The sequence below is a fragment of the Staurois parvus genome, unplaced genomic scaffold (genome assembly GCF_062004578.1).
Source record: "Staurois parvus isolate SC_StPar_1 unplaced genomic scaffold, SC_StPar_1.0 ptg001886l, whole genome shotgun sequence".
Taxonomy (NCBI): domain Eukaryota; kingdom Metazoa; phylum Chordata; class Amphibia; order Anura; family Ranidae; genus Staurois; species Staurois parvus.
The window spans coordinates 5,469-32,892 of NW_028319682.1; the positions used below are offsets into that span (position 1 = coordinate 5,469).

General features: G+C 46.6%; 1 protein-coding gene across 1 annotated transcript; it reads left to right on the plus strand.

Annotated features, from left to right (window-relative positions):
• Positions 1 to 6,797: 6,797 nt before the first annotated feature.
• ZNF507 (zinc finger protein 507) lies at positions 6,798 to 27,416 on the plus strand. Its single transcript, XM_089664335.1, has 5 exons — positions 6,798 to 8,720; positions 14,028 to 14,145; positions 18,631 to 18,745; positions 22,545 to 22,679; positions 26,958 to 27,416. The coding sequence occupies exons 1-5, from the start codon at positions 6,822 to 6,824 to the stop codon at positions 27,280 to 27,282; spliced, it is 2,592 nt and encodes an 863-aa protein (XP_089520461.1). The 5' UTR covers positions 6,798 to 6,821; the 3' UTR covers positions 27,283 to 27,416.
• The last annotated feature ends 8 nt before the right edge of the window (positions 27,417 to 27,424 follow it).

Sequence of the window (27,424 nt, forward strand, 5' to 3'; positions counted from 1 at the left end):
AGGTGATAAGCAGCCTAGGCCTGACCTCCAGCCAACCTCACATACCACAGAATTGGTGGCGGTTGCTGCACTGTGGTTATTACAGCCAGGAAAAGAGGAACAACTTTCTTAATAAGTTTCTTTCCAGTTCCCCATTATTTAAAGCGGAGTTCCACTCACCCTGCCACAAAATAAAAGTCAGCAGCTACAAAAACTAGATGCTGACTTTTAAAAAAAACATCCACTTACCTGTCCCTCGGTCCCGTGGTGTGTCCCCTGCAGCCCATTTCACCGGCCGTCCTGTATTCCAGGAGGCCGGCATCTTCAGTGTGGGCACCCGGCTGTGACAGCTTGCGGCTTCACAGCCGGGTACCCACTGCGCTTGCGGGGGTTGCGCTGCGCTTCATGAATGGTCCTGTAGTCTGGGACCTGTCACATGTCCCACAAGACTAAAGGGAGGGAGGACACCTTCCCTTTCCGATCGCCTAGGGGCGATTGGATTGGAAGTGGGAGCGGGTACCTGTCAAGGGTGCCAATCCTTAATGGGAAGCGCTGCACTTCATGAATGGTCCTGTAGCTGTCACGTGTCCCAAAAGACTACAGGGAGGGAGGACACCTTCCACTTCCAATTGCCTAGGCCAGGGGTAGGCAACCTGCAGCTCTCCAGCTGTTGCAGGACTACAAGTTCCATCATGCCTCTGCAAGTCATAGCTGTAACTGTCAGTTTTGTAATGTTGCAATGCCTCATGGGAAATGTAGTTCCACGACAGCTAGAGAGCCGCAGGTTGCCTACCCCTGGCCTAGGCAATCGGACTGGAAGTGGTAGCGGGTACCTGTCAAATTCGGGTACCCACCCCCCAAAAGTGCCAATCCTTAATGGGGTGCGGGGGAGCAGTCCTTAAAGCGGAACTTCCCCTTTTGGGTGGAACTCCGCTTTAAGAGTAGGAACAGATCCAGCGGCATTGCTTCTGCTTCAGTGGTGCTGAACGGCCAATACAAAGAACAGAAATGCACGGGGTCTTCTGCACATACAGTGGATATAAAAAGTCTACACACCCCTGTTAAAATGTCAGGTTTCTGTGATGTAAAAAAATGAGACAAAGATAAATCATTTCAGATAGTGGTGCACTGAAATGAAAATTCTGCTGCTGAAACCGATACCGAAAATTCAGAATGCATGTGGCCGAAAACCAAACCAAAACCGAAATGTCTGAGTATGTGGAGGTGGGGAGGCTCCAATTTTTTTTTTGTATTTTTTTTTTTTCTACTTTTCGTGTATGTTTTTAATTTTTTTTATTTTTAACTTATGATTTTGTTGCTATCACATAGGGGACCATCCTAGCCAGGTTCACCCGCTTGTCCTCTGTCCCCGGCATCTTAAAGCGCAGTGCCACCCAAAAGGGGAAGTTCCACTTTAAGGACAGCTCCCCATTAAGGATTGGAATTTGACAGGTACCCGCTCCCACTTCCGGTCCAATCGCCTAGACGATCGCAAACGGAAGGTGACCTCCCCCCCTTTCCTCCCCGTAGTCTTTTGGGAAACGTGGCAGGTCCCGGAAGACAACAGGACCATTCATGAAGCGCAGAGCTACTTGCGCATGCGCAGTGGGTACCTGGCTTTGAAGCCCCAAGCTGTCACAGCCGGGTGCCCACACTGAAGATGCCGGTCTCCTGGAATACAGGACGGCCGGTGAAACGAGCTGCGGGGGCGACACACCACAGGACTGAGGGACAGGTAAGTGGCTGTTTTTTAAAAGTCAGCAGCTACAGTTTTTGTAGCTGCTGACTTTTATTTTTTGACAGGAGAGTGGAACTCCGCTTTAACTGTGTGGGCACCCGGCTGTGACAGCTTGCGGCTTCACAGCCAGGTGCCCGCTGCACATTGTGAATGGTCCCGCAGTCTTTTGGGACCTGTCATGTGGCCCAGAAGACTGCGGGGGGAGGAGAACTTCCGCTTCCAAGCGTGTTGGGAGTATTTGACCCCCTCCCTCCACATAACATGGCTGCTCGTTGGCAGCTCAGGTTGTCTTACCCCTGGTTCACATATCCGCGTTCCTGCGGTCCAAGAGCCCATTCATTTGAATAGACTCCTGTGCCCCGAGACACTCAGGGAAGAAGTCCCTGCACTTCTGAAAACGCAGCCCGTGTGGGAACCTCGGTTCCCAGTGTGGTTGTGATTTCCAGTGTGGGCGGTGTGCCATTAGAACTAATAGCACCTGCCCGCGGGTCTGCGTTCTTCTGTGTGGGTGGTGCAGTTGCACGGATTTTTATTGCGGATTCACAGCGGCACCACCCGCACAGATATGAACCTAGCCTTATGGGTGGTGCATGCCAGGTTCATTCTTAGATCCTCTCTGCAGGCTGGCTGTGTTCCCTGAGTGGTGTAAATACAAAATATTCTTGTTTGCCCAGAGCACCCCGTCTGTCACAGTATTTGTTGAATGGCAACTACATGTATAGGTCACGTCTTTCTTCCAAAGTTTACTTTGTGTTTTGTTCTCACGTGAACCACTGATCTGTGACTGCATTCCAGAACCACGAACCACGTGCTGGAGGAACTGTACCTGACAGATTCGCTGACCTGTAGCCTACAAAGTGGCTCTCTTATGCTGTTTGTTTTCTTTTCTGCTCAGTTAAGTAAATCATTTAAGTAAGCCATAAAAAAAAAAAAAGTTCATGCTGTAGGGAATATATATCCACAAGAACCGGCCGTCTGATTCAGAGAATGCTGCATCCTGGCTGAATAGATTGAGATAAAGTGGTTGTAACCCTCAGACATGAAATATGAACAAAGCATTTCCCTCTAAAGTATGTACTCGTTTCAATCCAGAGCACTAAGTGTAATTTTTGTCTGCTGTCTCCTTCCTCCGCTTGCTGCATAAGTCACTTCTGACAAGTTTCCTGACACCAATAGAGAAAGGTGACGGGAGGGAGCTCCAGCACATAGCCTGTGATTGACATCCTCAGCTCCGTCCCTGTGTGCTGGGTGGGATGGGGGAGGGGTGTCCCTTCCCTACCTTTCCCTACCCTTCCCTACCCTTCCCTTCCCTACCCTACTCTTCCCTACCCTTCCCTACCCTATCCTACCCTACCCTTCCCTACCCTATCCTACCCTATCCTACCCTACCTTTCCCTACCCTTCCCTTCCTTTCCCTACCCTTCCCTTCCTTTCCCTACCCTTCCCTTCCTTTCCCTACCCTTCCCTTCCTTTCCCTACCCTTCCCTTCCTTTCCCTACCCTTCCCTTCCTTTCCCTACCCTTCCCTCCTTCCCTACCCTACCCTACTCTATCCCTACCCTATCCTACCCTATCCTACCCTTCCCTACCCTACCCTTCCCTACCCTACCCTTCCCTACCCTACCCTTCCCTACCCTACCCTTCCCTACCCTACCCTTCCCTTCCCTACCCTTCCCTACCCTACCCTTCCTTTCCCTACCCTTCCCTACCCTTCCCTTCCTTTCCCTACCCTTCCCTACCCTTTCCTTCCCTACCCTTTCCTTCCCTACCCTTTCCTTCCCTACCCTTTCCTTCCCTACCCTTTCCTTCCCTACCCTTTCCTTCCCTACCCTTTCCTTCCCTACCCTTTCCTTCCCTTCCCTACTCTTCCCTACCCTATCCTACCCTTCCCTACCTTTCCCTTCCCTTCCTTTCCCTTCCCTACCCTACTCTTCCCTACCCTTCCCTACCCTACTCTTCCCTACCCTACTCTTCCCTACCCTACTCTTCCCTACCCTACTCTTCCCTACCCTACTCTTCCCTACCCTACTCTTCCCTACCCTACTCTTCCCTACCCTACCCTTCCCTACCCTTCCTTTCCCTACCCTTTCCTTTCCCTACCCTTTCCTTTCCCTACCCTTTCCTTTCCCTACCCTTTCCTTTCCCTACCCTTTCCTTTCCCTACCCTTTCCTTTCCCTACCCTTTCCTTTCCCTACCCTTTCCTTTCCCTACCCTTTCCTTTCCCTACCCTTTCCTTTCCCTACCCTTTCCTTTCCCTACCCTTTCCTTTCCCTACCCTTTCCTTTCCCTACCCTTTCCTTTCCCTACCCTTTCCTTTCCCTACCCTTTCCTTTCCCTACCCTTTCCTTTCCCTACCCTTTCCTTTCCCTACCTTACTCTTCCCTACCCTTCCCTACCCTACTCTTCCCTACCCTTCCCTTCCATCAGCTTTCACTGAACTCTGCAGTGTGTAACTTCAGCTCCCCACCCCCTGATTTCTGAAAGCTCAGGTAAGCTTTATAAATCCTGGACTTTTTACCTGTTTATTTGCAGTCGTCTCATCACTACATCTGTTCAGAGTATGTAGGAGGATATATTTAATCCCTGTGTATCACCTGAGGCCAGTCACCTCACTGGGTATATGCAAGGGTTTACAACCACTTTAACCTAGCTGGGAAGCACTGCCTCTGTACAAGTCTCACTGTCGGGAGGCCACCTGTATTATGTAATCCCAAAGCTGGCCTGTATGTGAGCCTGCAGGGCATGTATTAAAACCCAACTCCAGGCAAATAAAAAAAAAAAAAAAAAAAGATCCCTTGCACTGGGGCTGTGCCTGCACTGCAAGGGTTATTTGCTTGTTTATGTCTAGGAACAAGAAAAGGAGATATACTTACTTGATCCTTTGCTCCTACCCACAGCTTCTTGCACCCCTGCGCTCTTATCAGTCTAGAACAAGGGGTCTCCTTTTCTAGACTGCCAGAGTGCAGGGGTGCAAGAATTTACTTCCCTTCAAACTTTAGGGGGGCTGGACTGTTGCTAGTTGGAATATAAAATGCTCTGGCATCAGTAGGAGTACACCATGCCATAGGCTTGGTGGTCAGTGGGAGTAAAGAAATTGCATCATTGGTGTCAGTGGGAGGAATAGGGCCCCATTGCTGGTGTTAGTGGGACGAATAGGGCCCCATTGCTGGTGTTAGTGGGACGAATAGGGCCCCATTGCTGGTGTCAGTGGGAGGAATAGGGCCCCATTGCTGGTTTCTTTGGGAGGAATAGTGCGCCATTGCTTGTGTCAGTGGGAGGAATAGTGCCCCATCATTGGTATCAGTGGGAGGAATAGTGTCCCATCATTGGTGTCAGTGGGAGGAATAGTGCCCCATCATTGGTGTCAGTGGGAGGAATAGTGCCCCATCATTGGTATCAGTGGGAGGAATAGTGCCCCATCATTGGTGTCAGTGGGAGGAATAGTGCCCCATCATTGGGGTCAGTGGGAGGAATAGTGCCCCATCATTGGGGTCAGTGGGAGGAATAGTGCCCCATCATTGGTGTCAGTGGGAGGAATAGTGCCCCATCATTGGTGTCAGTGGGAGGAATAGTGCCCCATCATTGGCGTCAGTGGGAGGAATAGTGCCCCATCATTGGCGTCAGTGGGAGGAATAGTGCCCCATCATTGGCGTCAGTGGGAGGAATAGTGCCCCATCATTGGCGTCAGTGGGAGGAATAGTGCCCCATCATTGGTGTCAGTGGGAGGAGCAGTGCCCCATCATTGGTGTCAGTGGGAGGAGCAGTGCCCCATCATTGGTATCAGTGGGAGGAGCAGTGCCCCATCATTGGTGTCAGTGGGAGGAATAGTGCCCCGTCATTGGTGTCAGTGGGAGGAATAGTGCCCCGTCATTGGTATCAGTGGGAGGAATAGTGCCCCATCATTGGTATCAGTGAGAGGAATAGTGCCCCATCGTTGGTGTCAGTGGGAGGAATAGTGCCCCATCGTTGGTGTCAGTGGGAGGAATAGTACCCCATCGTTGGTGTCAGTGGGAGGAATAGTACCCCACTGTTGGTGTCAGTGGGAGGAATACTGCCCCATCTTTGGTGTCAGTGGAAGGCATAGTGCCTTGTATCAGTGGAAGAATGTATGGTGCTCCAAGGGCCTAATAAAGGCAGGCAAAGGATCACATTTGGCCTGCAGGCCACGGTTTGGAGACCCTGGTCTAGACCAGTGTGCCGCCTCCATTTTTAATTTTTTTTTTATTTTTTCAGTTGCTGCACCAGTTCAATTCTCTAGGCACCCTCAATTTCGCGCGCTCATTTAGTTAACATAACCTCGTTCTGACATGCTGACAGAAAAGGGCACCTGACGGATGTGCTCCTTATCAACACAATAAAAGCCTGTGGCTTTGTGTATCAAAAAGGGAGGCTTGATCCACTATCTGGCCTGCGGGCATTTTTTGGGCAGTGTAGGGAATTTTTTAGGCATTTGGCCATGGAACCTCTGAAGAACCCAGAAGGCACCCTGGTTGAAAAAAGCTAGCCTAGAGTTTTGATGTCATCAGCACTAGAGGAGGGTCCATAGCCCTGCTCTGGACGTGAAGATGCTGAGGAACAGTCCACTGCAGAATCGTGGGGGAGTTCCTCCAGTTGAGGATCGGGTAAGTAACATGGATTCTCCTGTCCCCTAAACAAAATGAGCTAATAACTTTTGCAATGCAGGCAGAGCAAGAATAATTATCTGCCCAAAGTTGGGCTTTAAGTCCTGTGTATTACTTTATTCTGGTCTATTCACGACAAGAAGAATTGAAAATATTATGCCATTTAGGGAATAGATGCTTGTTTGATTAAAAAAAAAAAAGGTCCTTTTGATTAAGGTAAGTATATAATGCATTTTTCAAACCTATTGGACACAACAACCTGCCAGCACCTTGGAACAATTTTTCTGTTTAGCCATTTAGGACACTTCAGATGCTTCAGCTCCAAGTTAAAGCGGTTGTAAAGGCTGAAGGGAGCAGGAAATTTCCTCTCCTCATTCAGAAGAAAACCTAATCAGGTGTCTGTAAAGATTGTATACTGGTCTTGCCCTCTTCAGTAAATTACAACTTTTCTTCTTTTTTTTTTCATTTGCTTTTTAGGTGTGATGGAAGATAAGGAAAGTGGGATTCAGATGCCAAAAGTGGATTCTAGCTCAGACGATCGGGTGACTCCAGATGCAAAGATCAGTACCAAACCAGAGATGAAACAGAAGTGTAATGACCCTTTGATTAGCGTGATCCAGAAGCTGACTGCCATGGTAAAGGGTGGGGAGACCGCTAGGTCTCTCGAAGTTAAGAAACGTTCCTACCCGGTAGAAGAGGCAGAGATGCAGCCAGTGTCCAAGATGGCTGACCTAAGTGAAGTCACCTCCAAAAGGGTCAAAGAGACTACAACCAATAGAATAGAGAGCCCGTCACCGAGCGGCAGGAAAGTCATGTTCTACCAGTGCAGCCTTTGCAAGTTCGTCTCTCCTTCTTTTGATACGCTCACAGCCCATGTGAAAAATCACGGACAGCAGAACGAGATCATCTTAATGTGCTCAGAGTGCCACATGACTTTTAAATCCCACAGTGAGCTGGAGGCTCATATTAAAATGCACTGTGAAACGGAGGTCAGCGCACCTTCGCAGGGTAAAGACCAGCCACAAGAAGACAAGCCACTCAGTCCAAAAGCCCTCGAGCCAGCGAGAAAAAAATGGTACGCCTATGAAGCTTACGGGCTTTACCGCTGCCTGATCTGTCGGTATACCTGCGGCCAACAGCGGATGCTGAAAACTCACGCATGGAAGCACGCTGGGGAGGTCGACTGCTCCTACCCTATATTTGAGGAAGAGAACGAGTCCGCCAGCTTACCGGATTCCACAGTTGCACACACGCCGCAAGGAAGCGAGTCAGTGCTATCTGAAAATGCTGACCTCAAACTGCACGGGCAGAGCTCCGGCGCTCAGGAACAAAGCGTGGTGCCAAAAGACGTTCCAGTAAAAGAGACGGAAACGCTGAGCCAATCGGCCACTTCAGCTCCCTTGACAGAAGTAGTGGTAGTCGACGATGCCACACCAGAGACCGATCAAGATAGCTTGCTTAGAGAGAGCCTGCTCTCCTCCGCTCAGAAAATAATCAGCTGTAGCCAAAACACAAAGGGACACGTGAATGTGATCGTAGAACGCTTGCCCAGTGCCGAGGAAAACGGTTCCCAGAAACCTTTTCTGTTAAACGCAGACGCTGAAGTCAAAAAGAAACTCGATTCCCACCTTGGTGCGTCTGTTGAACTTGAAAACGTGGTAGAAAGCGAAGAAATTATTATTGGGTGGAGTAACCCTGGGAAGAACAGCTCAGTAACTGATGAGAATTCACCTCCAGTACGAAGGAGGACCAACTCAGAGTGTTTGAGGCTTCACTCATTGGCTGCTGAGGCACTAGTGACCATGCCTATCCAATTAGTGGAATGTCCCAAATCCAGCCTACGGCTTATCCATGATCCAGATTCCATTGATCCAGACACCGGGCAGCGAGACAGTGACAAGACCCACGGCACTTGTCCCAAGGTGGAATCCTCCAAGGTCCCTGAGGAACTAAATGCTCTTAACCAGAAAAGTGAACTGACTCAGGTCCCAATGAAAACAGGGATAAGCACATCTTTACTGAAAGTGATTGAGAAGCTAAGAGAAAGGACTGATCAGAATGCCACAGATGATGACATTCTGAAAGAATTACAGGACAATGCCCAGAGCGAGAACGCCAGCGACCTTGGCTCTGGCAATAGCCTCGTGGAGTACTTACCTCGCGCTGAACGCCCTTACCGATGCCGCCTGTGCCATTACACCAGTGACAATAAAGGTTACATTAAGCAGCACTTGCGTGTTCATCGGCAGAGACAGCCCTACCAGTGCCCCATATGTGACCACATAGCAGAAAACAGCGGCGACCTGGAGAACCACATGATCAACCATTGCAAGGCAATCAAATACGAGTGCAAGCATTGCAACGAATCCTTTTATTACAAGGTAGGTATCTTTGTGGTGACCACTCCTTCTGTGGTGTTAAAGTATGGAATGATATTAAATGGGGAAAAAAAGCAGGCGCTGTACTCTAGAACAACTCCTAAAATGATACAAATACCCAAAACTGTATGAACCACTTAATCACTTCATGCCCGGACACTCCCCCCCCCCCCCCCCCCTTCCAGCCTAGACACTCCCCCCCCCCCTTCCAGCCTGGACACTTCCCCCCCCCCCCCCCTTCCAGCCTGGACACTTCCCCCCCCCCCCCTTCCAGCCTGGACACTTCCCCCCCCCCCCCCCTTCCAGCCTGGACACTTCCCCCCCCCCTTCCAGCCTGGACACTTCCCCCCCCCCCCCCCCCCCTTCCAGCCTGGACACTTCCCCTTCCCCCTTTCCAGCCTGGACACTTCCCCCCCCCCCCCTTTCCAGCCTGGACACTTCCCCCCCCCTTTCCAGCCTGGACACTTCCCCCCCCCTTTCCAGCCTGGACACTTCCCCCCCCCTTTCCAGCCTGGACACTTCCCCCCCCCTTTCCAGCCTGGACACTTCCCCCCCCCTTTCCAGCCTGGACACTTCCCCCCCCCCCTTTCCAGCCTGGACACTTCCCCCCCCCCTTTCCAGCCTGGACACTTCCCCCCCCCCTTTCCAGCCTGGACACTTCCCCCCCCCCTTTCCAGCCTGGACACTTCCCCCCCCCCTTTCAGCCTGGACACTTCCCCCCCCCCCTTTCAGCCTGGACACTTCCCCCCCCCCTTTCCAGCCTGGACACTTCCCCCCCCCCCCCTTTCCAGCCTGGACACTTCCCCCCCCCCCCCCTTTCCAGCCTGGACACTTCCCCCCCCCCCCTTTCCAGCCTGGACACTTCCCCCCCCCCTTTCCAGCCTGGACACTTCCCCCCCCCCTTTCCAGCCTGGACACTTCCCCCCCCCCTTTCCAGCCTGGACACTTCCCCCCCCCTTTCCAGCCTGTACACTTCCCCCCCCCCCCCCTTCCAGCCTGGACACTTTCCCCCCCCCCTTCCAGTCCGGACACTTTCCCCCCCTTCTTCCAGTCCGGACACTTTCCCCCCCCCCCTTCCAGTCCGGACACTCCCCCCCCCCCCCCCCTTCCAGTCCGGACACTCCCCCCCCCCCCCTTCCAGTCCGGACACTCCCCCCCCCCCCCCTTCCAGTCCGGACACTCCCCCCCCCCCCCCCTTCCAGTCCGGACACTCCCCCCCCCCCCCCCCCTTCCAGTCCGGACACTTTCCCCCCCCCCCCCCCCTTCCAGTCCGGACACTTTCCCCCCCCCCCCCTTCCAGTCCGGACACTTTCCCCCCCCCCCCCCCTTCCAGTCCGGACACTTTCCCCCCCCCCCCCCTTCCAGTCCGGACACTTTCCCCCCCCCCCCCCCTTCCAGTCCGGACACTTCCCCCCCCCCCCCCCTTCCAGTCCGGACACTTTCCCCCCCCCCCTTCCAGTCCGGACACTTTCCCCCCCCCCCCTTCCAGTCCGGACACTCCCCCCCCCCCCCCCCCCCCCTTCCAGTCTGGACACTCCCCCCCCCCCTTCCAGTCTGGACACTCCCCCCCCCCCTTCCAGTCTGGACACTCCCCCCCCCCCCCCTTCCAGTCCGGACACTCCCCCCCCCCCTTCCAGTCCGGACACTCCCCCCCCCCCCCCCTTCCAGTCCGGACACTCCCCCCCCCCCCCCCTTCCAGTCCGGACACTCCCCCCCCCCCCCCCCCCCTTCCTGTCCAGGCCAATTTTCAGCTTTCAGCGCTATCACACTTTGAATGACAATTGCGCGGTCATGCAACACTGTACCCATAGGAATTTTTCTTGAGACAGATAAAGCTTTATTTTGGCGTATTTATTCACCGCTGAGATTTTTATTTTTTTTTGCTATGTAAATGAAAATGTCCAAATATTTTGAAAAAAAAGTGTTTTTCTTATAAAATTTTGCAAATAAATAATATTTCATCATAAATCTTGGCCAAAATTTATTCAATTTTTAGCAAAAAAAAAATAACCCAAATTAGTTTATAACCAAAAATTGTCATTTATAAACCTTTTTTTTACATTTTAATTTTTTTTTACATACCGTCACCCTAGCAGTACAGTGTCACCATGGTGAGGGGGTGATGAAGGTTTTTTTTTTTTTTTTTTAACACTGATTGCTTTTACACCCAAAAAGGCTGTACAAGCATTAATTTCTTCTTCTCTCTGACTGCATTCCTGCAGTCATTGAGAAATACTGTGAATAGCCTTGTACCATGTGACCTCTGTGATCATTCACAGATTTCACAGGTAGTAAGCAATGATGTCAGAAGTGACATCTTGCTTACTACTCTGCCAATCCCTCCACTGACCTCCATTCAGTGTCCTCCACCCCTCTCTGCCAATCCCTCCACTGACCTCCATTCAGTGTCCTCCACCCCTCTCTGCCAATCCTTCCACTGGCTGCCACTCGCCAAATGAATAAAATTCTAAATAGCCATCCACAACTCCCCCACAATAGCCACAATAGCCCCCAGCTACATCACCAACCTGGTCTCAAACTATCAACCAAACCGCTCTCTTCCATCCTCCCATGACCTCCTGCTGTCTAGTTCCTGTGTCATCTCCTCCCATGCTCGCCTCCAGGACTTCTCTTTAACCGTTTCAATACCGGGCAATTTTACACCTTCCTGCCCAGTACAGTTTTCAGGTTTCAGCGCTCTCACACTTTGAATGACAATTGCGCGGTCATACAACATTGTACCCAAACTAAAATTTTATCATTTTCTTCACACAACTAGAGCTTTCTTTTGGTGGTATTTAATCACCGCTGGGGTTTTTATTTTTTGCTAAATTAACAAAAAAAGACCAAAAATTTTGAAAAAACATTCTTTGTTTCTGTTATAAAAGTTTACAAATAAATAATTGTTCTTCATAAATTTAGGCCGAGATGTATTCTGCTACATGTCTTTGGTGAAAATAACCCAAATTAGGATGTATTATTTAGTTTGTTGGAAAGTTATAGAGTTCACAAACTATGGTATAGATCTGAATATTGATCAATCCTGAAGTACTGACAGCCAATCTAATTTCTTGAGGTCCAAGAATGTCAGAACAGTACAGATATCCCCCAAATGTCAGAACAGTACAGATATCCCCCAAATGTCAGAACAGTACAGATATCCCCCAAATGTCAGAACAGTACAGATATCCCCCCAAATGTCAGAATAGTACAGATATCCCCCAAATGTCAGGACAGTACAGATATCCCCCAAATGTCAGGACAGTACAGATATCCCCCAAATGTCAGGACAGTACAGATATCCCCCAAATGTCAGGACAGTACAGATATCCCCCAAATGTCAGGACAGTACAGATATCCCCCAAATGTCAGGACAGTACAGATATCCCCCAATGTCAGGACAGTACAGATATCCCCCAAATGTCAGGACAGTACAGATATCCCCCAAATGTCAGGACAGTACAGATATCCCCCAAATGTCAGGACAGTACAGATATCCCCCAAATGTCAGGACGGTACAGATATCCCCAAATGTCAGGACAGGACAGATATCCCCCAAATGTCAGAATAGTACAGATATCCCCAAATGTCAGGACAGGACAGATATCCCCCAAATGTCAGAATAGTACAGATATCCCCCAAATGTCAGGACAGTACAGATATCCCACAAATGACCCCTTTTTGCAGAGTAGACAGTCCGACGTACTTCATAAGAGGCATGGCGAGTTTTTTGAAGTTGTTTTTTTTTTGTCATAATTTTTCGGAAAATGAAAAAATTATTTTCACAATTTTTTTTTTACATACTGTCACCAGTGCAGTACAGCGTCATCATATAACTGGCATAGCGGTGAACAGGGACACTGACTGGTGACAGTATGAAAAAATATATATATATATATATATATATTTTTTAATTTGTTTTTATTTTTTTATTATTTTTAATTTTTTATTACATTTTTTTTATTTTTTTTTAAGATTTTTTTTTCATATTTTACTATGACCAAAGTAGTACAATGTTACGATATAGTAACATTGTACTACTTTGGGGAAGTGATCAGTATTTTTATTTATTTATTATTTTTTTTAACACAATTTGCTTATAGCAAAGAATTACTTTGCTATAAGCAAGCATTTACCTGAATGAAATCGTCAATGTCAAAAAATGTCATATGGGTACAGTGTTGCACGGCTGAGTAATTATTATTATTATACAGGATTTATGGCGCCAACAGTTTTCTCAGCACTTTACAATATAACGGGAGACAATACAGCAACAATACAGTTCAATACAAGAGGGTTAGGAGGGACCTGATCCTGGGAGCTTACAATCTAAGAGGGAGGGGCTAGTAGTACAAAAGATAGTACCTGTGGGGAATGGACTGGTTGGAAGGTTAGAAGATTCCAGTATTAGCTGAGGGCAGGATAGGCTTCCCTGAACAGAGGTTTTCAGAGATCGCCTAATAGTGAGCAGAGTAGGCGATAGTCTGATAAATTGGGGTAGAGAGTTCCAGAGGATGGGGGAAGCTCTGGAGAAGTCCTGGAGACAAGCATGGGAGGAGGAAACAAGGGAGCTAGAGAGTAGGAGGTCTTTCGAGGAGCGGAGAGTGCGGTTTGGGTGATATTTAGAGACAAGATCGGTGATGTAATTAATTATCATTCAAAGTGTGAGAGCGCTGATAGCTGGAAATTGGTCTGGGCAGGAAGGGGGTAAAAGTGTCTTGTAATGAGGTGGTTAAAGCAACAGTGCATAAAAAGAAAAAAAAGAATTGAAGTGAGCCCCACCCCTACCCCCCATGCTTGCGTGCATAGATGAAATGCGTTGGTTATGTATGCAAACAACGATCATTCCACATGTGAGGTATCGATGTGTTATGTATTGTGGGTGTGTTTTTTTTTTTTTTGTTGGTTTTTTTTTTTTTTTGCACTAAAATTAAAAAGTGTACTTTTGCCACAAAATTGGTTTTGAAAAACCACTGCATAAATATGGCGTGACCTAAAAAATCGCAAAACCCACCAATTTATTCTCCAGGGGCCTCTGCTTTTCAAAAAATATATGTTTGTGGTTCTAAGAATTTTTTTTGTAGAAAAGACTGAATTTTTTTTTTTTTTTTTTATACGTAAACCAAAAGTGCCAGAAAAGGCCTGGAGGCCAAGTAGTTGATGAGCCTTGCGTTTCCTAGGGACAGTCAACATGGTACAGTTATATATCCTTGTCCACTATGATTATGATGACAACCTTGGGAACCCAAAGAATGTTTTCTTTTTTTTTTTTTATTTATATATATTAATTAAATGTAACCTTTTATACAGAGCCAGTTGAGGACACATGAGAGGGAGCACCGGAAACTGTTAGACTCCGGATCTACTGCCAGTGACGACACACCGCTCTGTACAGAGGAGACAGAAGAGCAATATTCCCTGGAAGGTGGTATGTTAACTGAATTATTAAGCAGAGGAGTTTTATTATCCATACAGACAATATTACCACTGTAAATCCAAATTGTACTGAAGCTATAATAAAATTATCTGGTTCATCTTTAAAGTGGTTGTAAACTTGAGACTTGAAATATGAACAAAGCATATCCCTCTATAGTGTGTACTTGTCTCAATCCAGAGCACTGAGTGCCATTTCTCTCTGTAGCCTGGTTCACCTCTGACACCAAGACAAAAAAGGTCACGGGGGACGATCTGCACTCCTGGTTTTGTCCCTCTTCCTATGACCAGACACTTCACTAGCAGACCACGATGTGCACGGCAAAGAGAAAGCGATCGTTATCACATTCGCTACCCATATTGCACTCTGGGGAAACAATGTTCAATGTACGGACATAAAGAGATGGGGGAGAGGTGGGCTGGTGGGCGGAGTCCGAAGCCTCTGTGTAGCATACTTTACATTTGTTGCACACTTGCTCACGGTCCTGCCCACACAGACTCTATATCCCAGGGCATGCTGGGATGTGTCGTCGCAGTGAGCGTCGACGAGCTCTAATAGGAAGTGACATCGCTGCGCCTGAGACACCTCCTCTCAAACCCTGGGGACTAAGAAGCTTTCAGAGCAGAATGATGACATCACAGCTTCTAAAACAGTGATTTGTGGGCAAAATACATAGTTTTGAGTAATACAGTGTCAGCGGTTTTACCTTCCTGACTATACAGCCAACTGTGCAGATTTAGAATTCTTTAACTAGTTGCCGACTGCAGATAGCCGAATGACGGCTGCACTGCAGCCGGCCAGTTCTGAGTGGACGTCATATGACCTCCTCCCAGAAAGCGCTGGGGCGCGCACCCGGCGTTCTCCGTGATCGCTGTGTCCTACGGACACAGCTGATCACGTGATGTGGTAAAAGGCCAATCACAGCGGCCTTTTACCACGTGATCAGCGGTGTCCAATGACACGCTGATCAGAGGAAAATGCAAGTGCCGATTCTCGGCTGCACTTTCCTAACGCTGTCCGATCGTGAGGAAAGTACTGCCGTGAACCGGCAGTTGTCAGAGCGGGGATCGGCACCGATCATCAGGGCGCTGATGATCAGTGCCCTGATGATCGGTGCCCAGCAGTGCCACCCGCAAGTTCCGCCCAGCTGTGCCCAGCAGTGCGCCCACTAGCTCCGCCCACCTGTGTCCAGCAGTGCACCCACCTGTGCCACTCTGCAGTGTCACACACCTGTGCCCAGAAGTGCCACCCACCAGTGCCACCCACCTGTGCCCACCCACCAGTGCCACCCACCAGTGCAGCCCAGCAGTGCTGCCAGTCAGTGCCACCAGTCAGTGCCCAGCGGTTGTGCCAGTCAGTGCCGCCAGTCAGTGCCCAGCAGTGATGCCAGTCAGTGCCGTCTATCAGTACCCATCATCAGTGTCACCTATCAGTGCCGCATATTAGTGCCGCCATCCGTGACACCTCATTAATGCTGTCTATCAGTGCCGCCTATCCATGCCACCTCATTAGTGCTGCCTATCAGTGCCCTTTAGTGCTGCCTATCAGTGCCCATCAGTGCCGCCTATCAGTGCCCATCAGTGCCGCCTATCAGTGCCCATCAGTGCTGCCTCATCAACGCACATCAGTGAAGGAGAAAAATTACCTGTTTGAAAAATTTTATAATAGAAACAAAGAAACTTTTTTTTTTTTCAAATTTTTTGCACTTTTTTTATTTATAACGCAAAAAGTAAAGCGCCCAGTGGCGATTAAATACCACCAAAAGAAAGCTCTATTTGTGAGGAAAAAATGATCAAAATTTCATATGGGTACAATGTTGCATGACCGCGCAATTGTCAATCAAAGTGCGGCAGCGCTGAAAGCTGAAAATTTTCCTGGTAAGGAAGGGGGTATAAGTGCCTGGTAGGCAAGTGGTTAAAGCAGAAATATGGGCAGAAATGTGTTTTGAACCATGCAGTGGGGCCGTGCCCTCACTGCATGGGCTAGCTGCTAGTGTTTGTTTAGGGGTGAGAACAGGAAAGATATACTTATGGAATCCGCTGATCCTCGAAGCGCAAGACCGGTCCCTGACGCTTCTTCCCCCCCACCCCCCCCACCCCCGCGCGCTAGTGGTCTTGTGAATGGGAATGTTCCTGATGTCATCATGCCCATGGACTGGCTTCGGGCTTGAGGATAGCAGAAACAGTCCACGGCTGGACGTGGGGGAGCACGGTTTTACGGAGGATTGGAGGATGGGGTAAGTATAGCTTTTCCACTAAACCTCTGGACAAAACGAGCAGTTTTCTCATGCGGTTGGAGTCTCTACTGCAGATCAATATCCAGCAATTTGGCTGTGTTCACAGTGTTGGACTATCCTACTTGAGGGTCGTTCTATTCGGGTTCAGCTAGACAACGCCACTGCAGTGGTGTGCATCAATCATCAGAAGGCACCAGAAGTTTTGCTGTGGTAGATTGGATCCAACCCAAACTATATCGCATTCCAGACATAGAAAATTAGCAGGCAGATTTCCTCAGCTGCCAGCTTGACCTGTGTTGCATGTGTGGGGACATCAGATGTGGACCTTCTGGCCTCCAGGTTCAACAATAAACTAGTCATGTTCTTTTCCAGGTTCAGGGATCCTCTAGCAGAAGCAGTGGATATGCTGGTGGCTTTATAGGATTAGTACTCCCTGATCTGTGCCTCCCTTTTTTTTTTTTTTTCCCCTGAAACTTCCTCATTTACTTTGCAGGATTGAAATGGTGGGCATTCTGGTGGTCTTCATTGCTCCAGCCTATACTTGGTGGATGTGGTAAGACATCTGGAAGACCCTTCAGGATCTTCTGTCCCAAGAACTATCCTGATTCATGGCCACTGGCTTTAATGGCATGGCCTAATGAGGCCACGGACAGAGGCGTCTGAGTCTGTGATTCATAAGATGCTGAAAACTAGGAAGTTTTTCCTGCCAGGTCTATATTCGGACATGGAAGGCACACTTCACTTGGTGTAAGTCTCGGGGCTTTCACCCCAGGAGTTTCAACAAGGGACAAACCCTTTCCTTCCTACTGCTGGGTCTAGACCAGTGCACCTCCCCCATTCATTCCCTCATGACTCAGTTGGATCTGAATTATGTTCTCTCTGTGTTTTAGAAACTTTACTCAAACCCACAAGGTGGTACTTCTTGAAGCCATCACCTCTATGAGGCACATGTTCTGAGTTAGCTGCCTTTTCTATCGAGGACCCCTATCTGGTTTTTCATAGGGCCAAAGTGGTCTTGAGATTTAAGATTTCCTTTTTGTCTAAAGTAGTTACAGCTTTTCAGCTCAACCAGGACATAGTTTTTCCTTCGTTCTGTCTGACTCCAATTCACCAAAGGGAAATTTTCACTACAATTTCTGGCTGTGGTTTGGGAGTCTCTCTCTCATCCATTGCTTATTTCAGGACTAATTCCCTTTTTTGTCATGCCGGATGGACCCTGAAAGGCTGCATTGGCTTCTCGTTCCTCCATGTCTAGGTGGCTTAGGCAGCATCTCACCTAAACCTGTGGTCTCAAGGATCAGGGTCTTCCCTTTCCGGTCATGTTGTAATTAAGTTGAATTCTTCTTGGACTTTTTGGCATGGGGCAACTATTTCTGAGATTGGCATGGCTGCTTCCTAGTCCTCAGTTCACATGTTATCCAAGTTCTGCCAGGTGGACCTTTCAGCCTCATCTGATGCTAGGACTAGGTTTGGCCTAAGAACGTTTGGGTGGCTATTTAAGCTGCAGTCTCTCCCCAGTCCTGTTTTTCTTGGGCCTGTCAGTGTGTGTTTGTTGCATTGCTCACACCCCCATTGGACTGCTTTTGAACAAATGTTAAGTCTTCCAAGGAGCAGGGCCCTCCTATCCCTCTTGTATTGAACTGTATTGTTGCTGTATTATCTCCCTTTATTTTGTAAAGCGCTGAGCAAACTGTTGGCGCCATAAATCCTGTATAATAATAATAATATAAATCCTGTATAATAATAATAATATAAATCCTGTATAATAATAATAATATAAATCCTGTATAATAATAATAATATAAATCCTGTATAATAATAATAAATCTTCCTGTGTGCATAAAATGAAGAAAAGAAAAAAATAGGATTTTTGTACTCACTGTAAAGTCCTTTTACTTGGAGTCCATTTGGAGACACAGGTTCCACCTCTGTGTTTTTGAATATGCTCTTGGTACTGCTTTGCAACAAAATAGAGGCTTTCTGGTAGTAGGATTTTTTGTTTGCCAGCGTCCTGTCCTCCTGTAGGCGGCAGTATAACCTGGAGGTTAATCTGTGTTCCCCAATTGACTCCCAAGAGAAGGTTTTTATGGTAAGTACAAAGAAATGTTAGCAGCTGTTTCAGGTTTTTTGCTTTAACAAAATAGCTGCAACATTTATTGTTTATTGTGCACATAAATCTAACACTGGAAGATGAGGAATGTTCTCTCCCTTCATGTAGTGACTCGTTTTTTTTGTAACTGCAGGTAACAAATCCAGCATGTCCAAGGTATATCGGTGTGACGTCTGCAGCTACACCAGTCCTACTTACGTTGGTGTTCGCAATCACATAAGAATTCATACTTCTGACAAGCCATATAGGTATGTGACCGTCTTGTTGCTGATTGCGTTTACCTCTGGGTTTTAACCATTAGTGAACCCAATCACTAAAATCTCATGCAAGCATGTTAGGCTGCTTTTATACTGCAGCGTTTCAAATGCGCACTATGCATTTTAAAAAAACAAACGGCGCATTTTAAATACATTGCATTCAAATTTAGTGCAGTAACTAGTTGGTTGTAAGGGACGCCACTCCTTTAACCACTTCCCAGGGGTGCAGTGCAAGAGCGGGTTGCTGTTCATAAACGGCGCTCGCCATTTTGGACTGTGCGCGCTCCCTGGGAACGCGCGGCACCGCCGAACGGGACCACTGTGTGAGGTCCCGATCATGTGATCACTGATTGGCCAATCAGTGATCACATGAATAGGTGTAAGCAAGATGTGAATGATCACAGGGGTCACATGGTACAAGGCCATTCACAACTGCCTTGTACCATGTGACAAGCTGTGACCAATCGCAGCTCACACAGTATTTCTCAATGGCTGCAGGAATGCAGCCAGAGGGAAGGAGAAATTATTGCTTTTACAGCCTTTATGTGTGTAAAAGCAATGTGTAAAAAAAAAAAAATATATATCTTCATCACCCCCTACAAGTAGTACAATGTCACCATGGTGATACTGCTCTGCTAGGGTGACAGTATGTAAAAAAAAAAACAATAATAAAAAAAGTTTTAATAATTATTTTTGGCTATAAACTAATTTGGGTTTTTTTTTTTTTTTTTTTTTTTTGCTAAACAGATAACTGAATACATTGTGGCCAAGATTTATGAATAAAGATTATTTGCAAAATTTTAAAAGAAAAACACTTTTTTTCCAAATTTTTGGACTTCATCATTTATATAGCAAAAAAAAATAAAAATCCCAGTGGTGAATAAATACCACCAAAATAAAATTTTATCTGTCTCAAAAAAAATGCTAAAAAATTCATATGAGTACAGTGTTGCATGACCGCGCAATTGTCATTCAAAGTGTGATAGCGCTGAAAGCTGAAAATTGGCCTGGACAGGAAGGGGGTGAAAGTGTCTGGACAGGAAGGGGGTGAAAGTGTCTGGACAGGAAGTGGTTAAAGTGGAGCGCCAGTCTTGTCGTTTTTTTTTTTTTTTTAAATCACCCCGTGATTGTCTTTATTATTACCGTCTAAATAGTATACTTTTTTAGTTGTAATCATTTATGTGGCTTTGATATCCTGAAATGCTCACTGCACCCCAGGTAGACAGCGTCCTTTGAGACTGTGGGCATCTGAAGGCCGCTAGTAGTTATTTTCGGGATTAGGTGCAGATGATTATCCAGCATGCACCTCGCGATCGTACGCCCTCACAGTCGGAACACATCGCGGCACACTGTGTTGATTGCTGGTTGCCATAGCAATGGTGGCGTCAATGGAAGTTCCCACCCCATTGTTATGGCAACCTGCCAATCAATCATTCAACCCAGAAAGAAGGCAAGTGTGGTCGGGCAAAGCATCACGTCCCGCACAATACAGTAAAAATAATTGGCAAATGTTTATTCAAATTGCATTCAGAGGTGCAGTTTAAAAACGGTATACACTTTTTAGTGAATTTACAAATAAAATGGCAGAGACCGGCGCCTAACTCCGCCTGGCATCACGTCATTTCTGGTTTTGAAATAACGTGTTGCCAGAAGCAGAGGATGCCCGTTGACTCCTGGGATTGATGACAGTGCTATCCCAGGAGCCGACGGGAGAGTGAAAATGACGTACCGCAGTGAGGTAGGCCGGAAGTGGCAGGATTTTTTAACAAAAAAGGTATTTAAACAAAACCCAAAAAAATATCCAAAGATTAATGGCACAGGGATCAGCTACCATTGGGGCCGTGGTTGCTAAATAGCGTGGAACTCGGATATAAAAACTGGCTATTCACTAGTCGTTAAGGAAGCTGGCTCTGCTAGTCACTGGTGTAGCTGGCACGTGTCGGCGTCTTGAAAAACCAATGATAACTAGACATACAATGCAGGAGTCGTGCTACCAGCAGACACTGCGGAGGGGGGAGGAGCCGGGAAGACGGGGCGGGCAGCCGGGGACAGCTTAAGTAGCTCTGTAATGTGTAGGTGACAAGGAGGGGGGGGGGTGGCCAGACTGACTCCACCCACATGGAAAAGCAGAAAGGAGCTGGATGGGGGGAGGAGACCACTGTTTGTGTAGCTTATTGACTGGTTAAGGATGGTGGCTGGTGCCCGCTCCTTAACAAGCAGCATCTTTTTACCAGGTCACTCCAAAAAAGCACTCTGGGTCCAAAAAAGCACCCTATTTATTTATTTCAGTTATTTATATAGCGCCATCAATGTACTCTGCGCTTTACATCTATAATGTATCTTCACATCAGTCCCTAACCCTCAAGGGGTGTACAATCTAAGGTCCCTAACCCTCAAGGGGTGTACAATCTAAGGTCCCCAACCTACATTCATACATACACATACTAGGGACAATTTAGACAGGAGCCAATTAACCTACCAGCATGTCTTTTGGAGCGTGGGAGGAAACCAGAGTTCCCGGAGGAAACCCGCAAAGGGAGAACATGCAAACTCAAGGCAGGTGATACCATGGTTGGGATTTGAACCAATTACCCGAGTACTGCCAGGTGGAAGTGCTAACCATTTAGCCACTGTGCTGCCCGCTTTTTACCAGGTCACTCCAATAAAGCACCCTAGATGCGTTTTTTGTTGACTTAAAGCGGAGTTCCACTCATCCTGTCAAAAACCGTAGCTGCTGACTTTTAAAAAACAGCCCCTTACCTGTCCCTCGGTCCCGTGGTGTGTCCCCCCGCAGCCCGTTTCACCGGCTGTCCTGTATTCCAGGAGGCCGGCATCTTCAGTGTGGGCACCCGGCTGTGACAGCTTGCGGCTTCACAGCCGGGTACCCACTGCGCATGCGCGAGTTGCGCTGCGCTTTATGAATGGTCCCACAAGACTACAGGGGGGAGGGAGGACACCTTCCGTTTCCGATTACCTAGGCGATTGGACCGGAAGTGGGAGCGGGTACCTGTCATATTCGGGTACCCGCCACCCAAAGGTGCCAATCCTTAATGGGGAGCGGGGGAGCAGTCCTTAAAGCGGAATTTCCCCTTTCGGGTGGAGCTCCTCTTTAAATGAAAGGTGCTTTTTGTTTTTTGGTTTTTTTGAGTGTGCTTTTGGAAAGCGTACCAAAGATGCAGGACTTTTCAGACTGTTGTGAAAAGTCGCATAAGATTTAAAGGGGAATCCTTTTGATGCGGTTTCGTCACACTGGAAAGGTGCATCAGTGTGAAAGCAGCCTTAAAGTGGTTGTAAAGGTTGTTTACCTTCTTACATTATATGTAAGAAGGTAAAAAAAAACCCATTCAGTGTGCCGCTCCCCCTTCCCCCAGTCCCCCTGATACTTGCTTGAACCTGATCTCGATCCAGCACTGTGCTAGGAGCACCGGCAGGGGACCCCGAAAAGAGGAGGATCAGAGATGCTTTGTGCAAAACCATTGCACACAGCAGGGAAGTATAACATGTTTGTTATTTTAAAAAAATCTAATTGAAGCCTTTAATGTCCCTTCAGAAGCAATTTTCAGTCTCTTCTAAAACTGTAGCTTCCTGTGCGTCTGTTTTGGAGTCATCTTCAGTGCTATTTCTGTCTCAGATTTTTGCAGATATGTTGTTTATACAGATTTCTAGATGCAGGGCTGTCCGCTACACAGAGAAACTGTTGCATATACTTTTTCTAAATAAGAAGCCGCCTCATTTGCTTCGAATTGTGCTGCTGATTTTCTTGATGAAAATGTGTTTTGCATATTGGCAGGTGTTCGCTGTGTGGCTATGTTTGCAGTCACCCTCCATCCCTAAAATCGCACATGTGGAAGCATGCCAGCGATCAGAACTACAACTATGAGCAAGTAAACAAAGCCATCAACGAGGCCATGTCTCAGAGCACTCGGTATGTAACACAAAATTAGAGGCAAACTGCAGTTGGTCAAAACTTGGAAGATCTTACTTAGTACAGTTTTACCGGAAAGTGGAACTGCACTACATCCGAGCACCACAAACCAAAAATGCTGTTTAAAGCGGAGCTCCACCCAAAATAGCATGAAAAATCCAACAGGTTGGTTGTACAACAACTGAATTGGGTACTATCAGCCTGGCTCAGCAGGGACCGGCCAAGATTTCAATCATTTATGGCCGGCTTAAAGGTTTTTATAGCCCTTAAAGTGGTGCTCCACCCAAAAGGGGAAGTTCCGCTTTAAGGACTGATCAACTGCTCCCCATTAAGGATTGGCACCTTTGGGGGGGGGGGGGAGCAGGTACCCGAATTTGATAGGTACCCGCTCCCACGTCTGGTCCGATCACCTAAGCGATCGGAAGCGGAAGGTGTCCTCCCTCCCTGTAGTCTTTTGGGACACGTGACAGGTCCCAGAAGACTACAGGACCATTCATGAAGCTCAGCGCACGCATGCACAGTGGGTACCTGGCTGAGATGCTGCAAGCTGTCACAGCCGGGTGCCCACACTGAAGATGCCAGCCTCCTAGAATACAGGACGGCCGGTGAATCGGGCTGCGGGGGGACACACCACGGGACCGAGGAACAGGTAAGTGGCTGTTTTTTAAAAGTCAGCAGCTACAGTTTTTTTGTAGCTGCTGACTTTTGTTTTTTGGCAACATGAGTGGAACTCCGCTTTAATTCATTGGTAATATTCGGAGCGAACTCACCCATCCATCCACGTCTCCATGCTTTACTTTTTCTGAGAAATCGTTTTGAAAAAAACACCCCCTGGCATTTCTGGCAGTGGCCATCTTGAATAAAGTTAGATGCTTCATGTAGTATTTACTTCCTGGAATCCATTTGTGCCTAGCTCAGGCATTCGCTGAGATCCCTCCCTCTCCTCCTGAAGACTGCTGGGGTGTATGCCATCATTTACCTAGACAGGAAACCAGGAAGTAACTGAAGAAATGTAAAAAAAAAAAAAAAGTTTAAAACCATTAAATATGAGAGGAAAGCATATATACATTTACTAATAGCAGCAAAAGGATTAAAAATAGTCCATGTTGATTGAGAGACTGAAGTTCCACTTTAAATAACTCCCTTCCACCTACCTACCCCACAAACTTCACCTCTCTGTGTCCTCCAAGTTTTTTTTTTCTTTTGTGGTGCAGCCAGTTGGGAGTCACACAGCCACCAATGCAGCAGAATTCAGACAGGCTCTTCCCTTTCTGCGCATGCTAAGAGGAGTCTCCATCTCTGTGGAAAGACCATTCACTATTAGGGCGCATAATAAACATCTTCCCTATGGAAGAATAGCAGTGAAGAGCACCAAAATGAACAGTTCTAGCTCCAAAAGTCACTTTATAATTTATAAAACAAGGGCCTGTATGTCTCCGTGGTCAGACAAAGGCCCCTTCATCAGGGCTGTTTCAAAGATCAGGATTGTTAAAGCTCGGTGGGCCAGGCGACATCTGTACCTGAGAGTAGTGTGAAGACCACACAACAGCTACACAAAGGAGCAGAGGACCAACTATGCAACAGTTCTGCTGGGAAATGTTTTTTTTCTTCAAATTCTATTTTTATTTAAAATAACAGAACAGCAGAAGATATGTATCCATATAAACATAGAAGATATGTATCCATATAAACATAGAAGATATGTATCCATATAAACATAGAAGATATGTATCCATATAAACATAGAAGATATGTATCCATATAAACATAGAAGATATGTATCCATATAAACATAAACAAAATACAGAAGAGAGGTATCAAAAGCGATACAAGCAAGTGTAAATTCCAAAATTAAAATATGTATAAAACTTGCGCCAAAAGAATAGGTCAAAAATTAAATGCTGCTGTTGGATTGACTAAACATCAAAATAATAATAATACAGCGCAAATAATACAAATAATCAAAATGTGAAAAATATATAAAAGTCCTCAATTAACCATTTGCCGCCCGCCCTATGGCCGGATGGCGGCCGGCAAATGTCATCAGCATTCCGGGTGGACGCCATGTGGCGTCCTCTCGCACATGCGCAGTTTGCGCTCCTGCAGAGCCGCGCAGCGGCGCGATCTGTCACTGGCCGTGTACCTCGGACATGGCCGATGACAGATCTGAGTACCGGCCCCCCTTGCTGCTACCATGTGACCTGCTGTGACCAATCACAGCAGGTCACATGACAGTTGTATACAATGGATGGCTTCATTCATGCCATCCATTGTATACTAGTGCCTAGCTGTGAATGGTCACAGCTAATCACATGCACATGTCATGTGATTAGCTGTGGCCAAATCACAGCTAAGCACAAAAAAAAAAACCCTGAATGAATCGATGTCATTCAGGTAAATGCTTGCCTATAGCAAAGTAATTCTTTGCTATAAACAAATTGTGTAAAAAAAAAAAAAAATACTGATCACTTCCCCAAGTAGTACAATGTTACTATGGTAACATTGTACTACTTTGGACATAGTGAAATATGAAAACAAAATCCTAAAATATAAACAAAATGTAATAAATTATCAAAAAAAAAATATTTTTTTTTTTTTTCAATACTGTCACCAGTCAGTGTCCCTGATCACCGCCATGTCAGTTGATGATGACGCTGTACTGCACTGGTGACAATATGAAAAAGAAAAATAGTGAAACAAATTTTTTGAATTTTCCAAAACATTATGACAAAAAAAACTTCAAAAAACTTGCCATACCTCTTATGAAGTACGTCGGACTGTCTACTTTGCAAAAAGGGGTCATTTGGGGGATATCTGTACTGTTCTAACATTTGGGGGATATCTGTACCGTCCTGACATTTGGGGGATATCTGTACTGTCCTGACATTTGGGGGATATCTGTACCGTCCTGACATTTGGGGGATATCTGTACTGTTCTGACATTCTTGGACCTCAAGAAATTAGATTGGCTGTCAGTACTTCAGGATTGATCAATTTTCAGATCTATACCATAGTTTGTGAACTCTATAACTTTCCTACAAACTAAATAATACATCCTAATTTGGGTTATTTTCACCAAAGACATGTAGCAGAATACATCTCGGCCTAAATTTATGAAGAACAATTATTTATTTGCAAACTTTTATAACAGAAACAAAGAAAAACGTGTTTTTTTTCAAAATTTTTGGTCTTTTTTTGTTCATTTAGCAAAAAAAAAAAAAACCCCAGCGGTGATTAAATACCACCAAAAGAAAGCTCTAGTTGTGTGAAGAAAATGATAAAATTTTAGTTTGGGTACAATGTTGTATGACCGCGCAATTGTCATTCAAAGCGTGAGAGCGCTGAAACTTGAAAACTGTACTGGGCAGGAAGGTGTAAAATTGCCCGGTATTGAAACGGTTAAAGCTCGGTGGGCCAGGCGACATCTGTATCTGAGAGTAGTGTGAAGACCACACAACAGCTACACAAAGGAGCAGAGGACCAACTATGCAACAGTTCTGCTGGGAAATGTTTTATTTTTCTTCTTCAAATTCTATTTTTATTTAAAATAACAGAACAGCAGAAGATATGTATCCATATAAACATAAACAAAATACAGAAGAGAGCGATACAAGCAAGTGTAAATTCCAAAATAAAATATGTATAAAACTTGCGCCAATAGAATACGTGAAAAATTAAATGCTGCTGTTCAAGGATTGACTAAACATCAAAATAATAATAATACAGCGCAAATAATCAAAATGTGAAAAATATATAAAAGTCCCCAATTAAAGTCCAATGTCCCCAAAAAATTGTGAAAAAAAATTTTTTTACTCAAACTTCATAGGTTTTCCAGCATGCTCACATCTTCTGTGAAAAGCATTTTAGTGATCCACTCCCACTCCTTTGCACTGAAGTCAACACCTCTGTGAATTTAGGCGCCAGTACGTAATTTCTAGTCTCCATGACGACCTGGGATTTGTCGAGCCCTGGCCTGCATAAAAAAAATACCAGAAAGATCACTGGAACAAATCCTTGTTTGTTCTAAAAAGTTATTGCCAAATAAACAAGCCCATAGCAGAAATGTAAAAAAAAAATCGCTTTCATCCACACCGGTGGGAGCTGAACTGGGTACTATAATAAGCAGACTTTTGGAATTTGGAGGTTCCCCTATTACTATTTTGGGCTCTTCACTTCTATCCCTTGATTAGATTTAGGACTGAGAGCGTAATTAGGGACTTTACACATAGGTTGTGCCATACATGCTGGTTCTGATTTGTAATGGAATATATATTTTAGGCTTCAGCGAGACCCTTTGAAGAAGGAGACACCGGACGACCCTTCCACATTAGTGGACAGCGACACCCCCAGTTCTGCGAGTCGTCCAGTGGCCGAAGCAAGTTACGTCGAGAACCAAAGCGCCGGCCTGTCACAAGGTAGCTCGTGCAACGCCGAAAAACTACAAAGCCAGATGAGGCCCGGGACCGAGCTGTGCGTCCTTCTATTTTGCTGTTGCATTTGCGGGTTCGAGTCCACCAGTAAGGAACTTCTGATGGAACACATGAAAGCACACGAGGGAGAGATCATCAACATCATATTGAATAAGTCCGAATCCGCGTCCTGAATATGGAGCTCTGCAATGCCTACGCCCGAGATCCAGCTGTCATGTGGAGGCTGTTAAATTATTTTTCTTTGATAAAAGGGCACGCACTCTAGATAAAGGTACCATTTGTCACAAGGAATAAATTATAGAAGCACTTCTTTTT

Coding starts and splice junctions, on each gene's coding strand:
- ZNF507 (XM_089664335.1), top strand. CDS start 6,822: ATGGAAGATAAGGAAAGTGGGATTCAGATGCCAAAAGTGGATTCTAGC. Junction 8,721..14,027: donor ACGAATCCTTTTATTACAAG/GTAGGTATCTTT, acceptor CCTTTTATACAG/AGCCAGTTGAGGACACATGA. Junction 22,680..26,957: donor GCCATGTCTCAGAGCACTCG/GTATGTAACACA, acceptor TATATATTTTAG/GCTTCAGCGAGACCCTTTGA.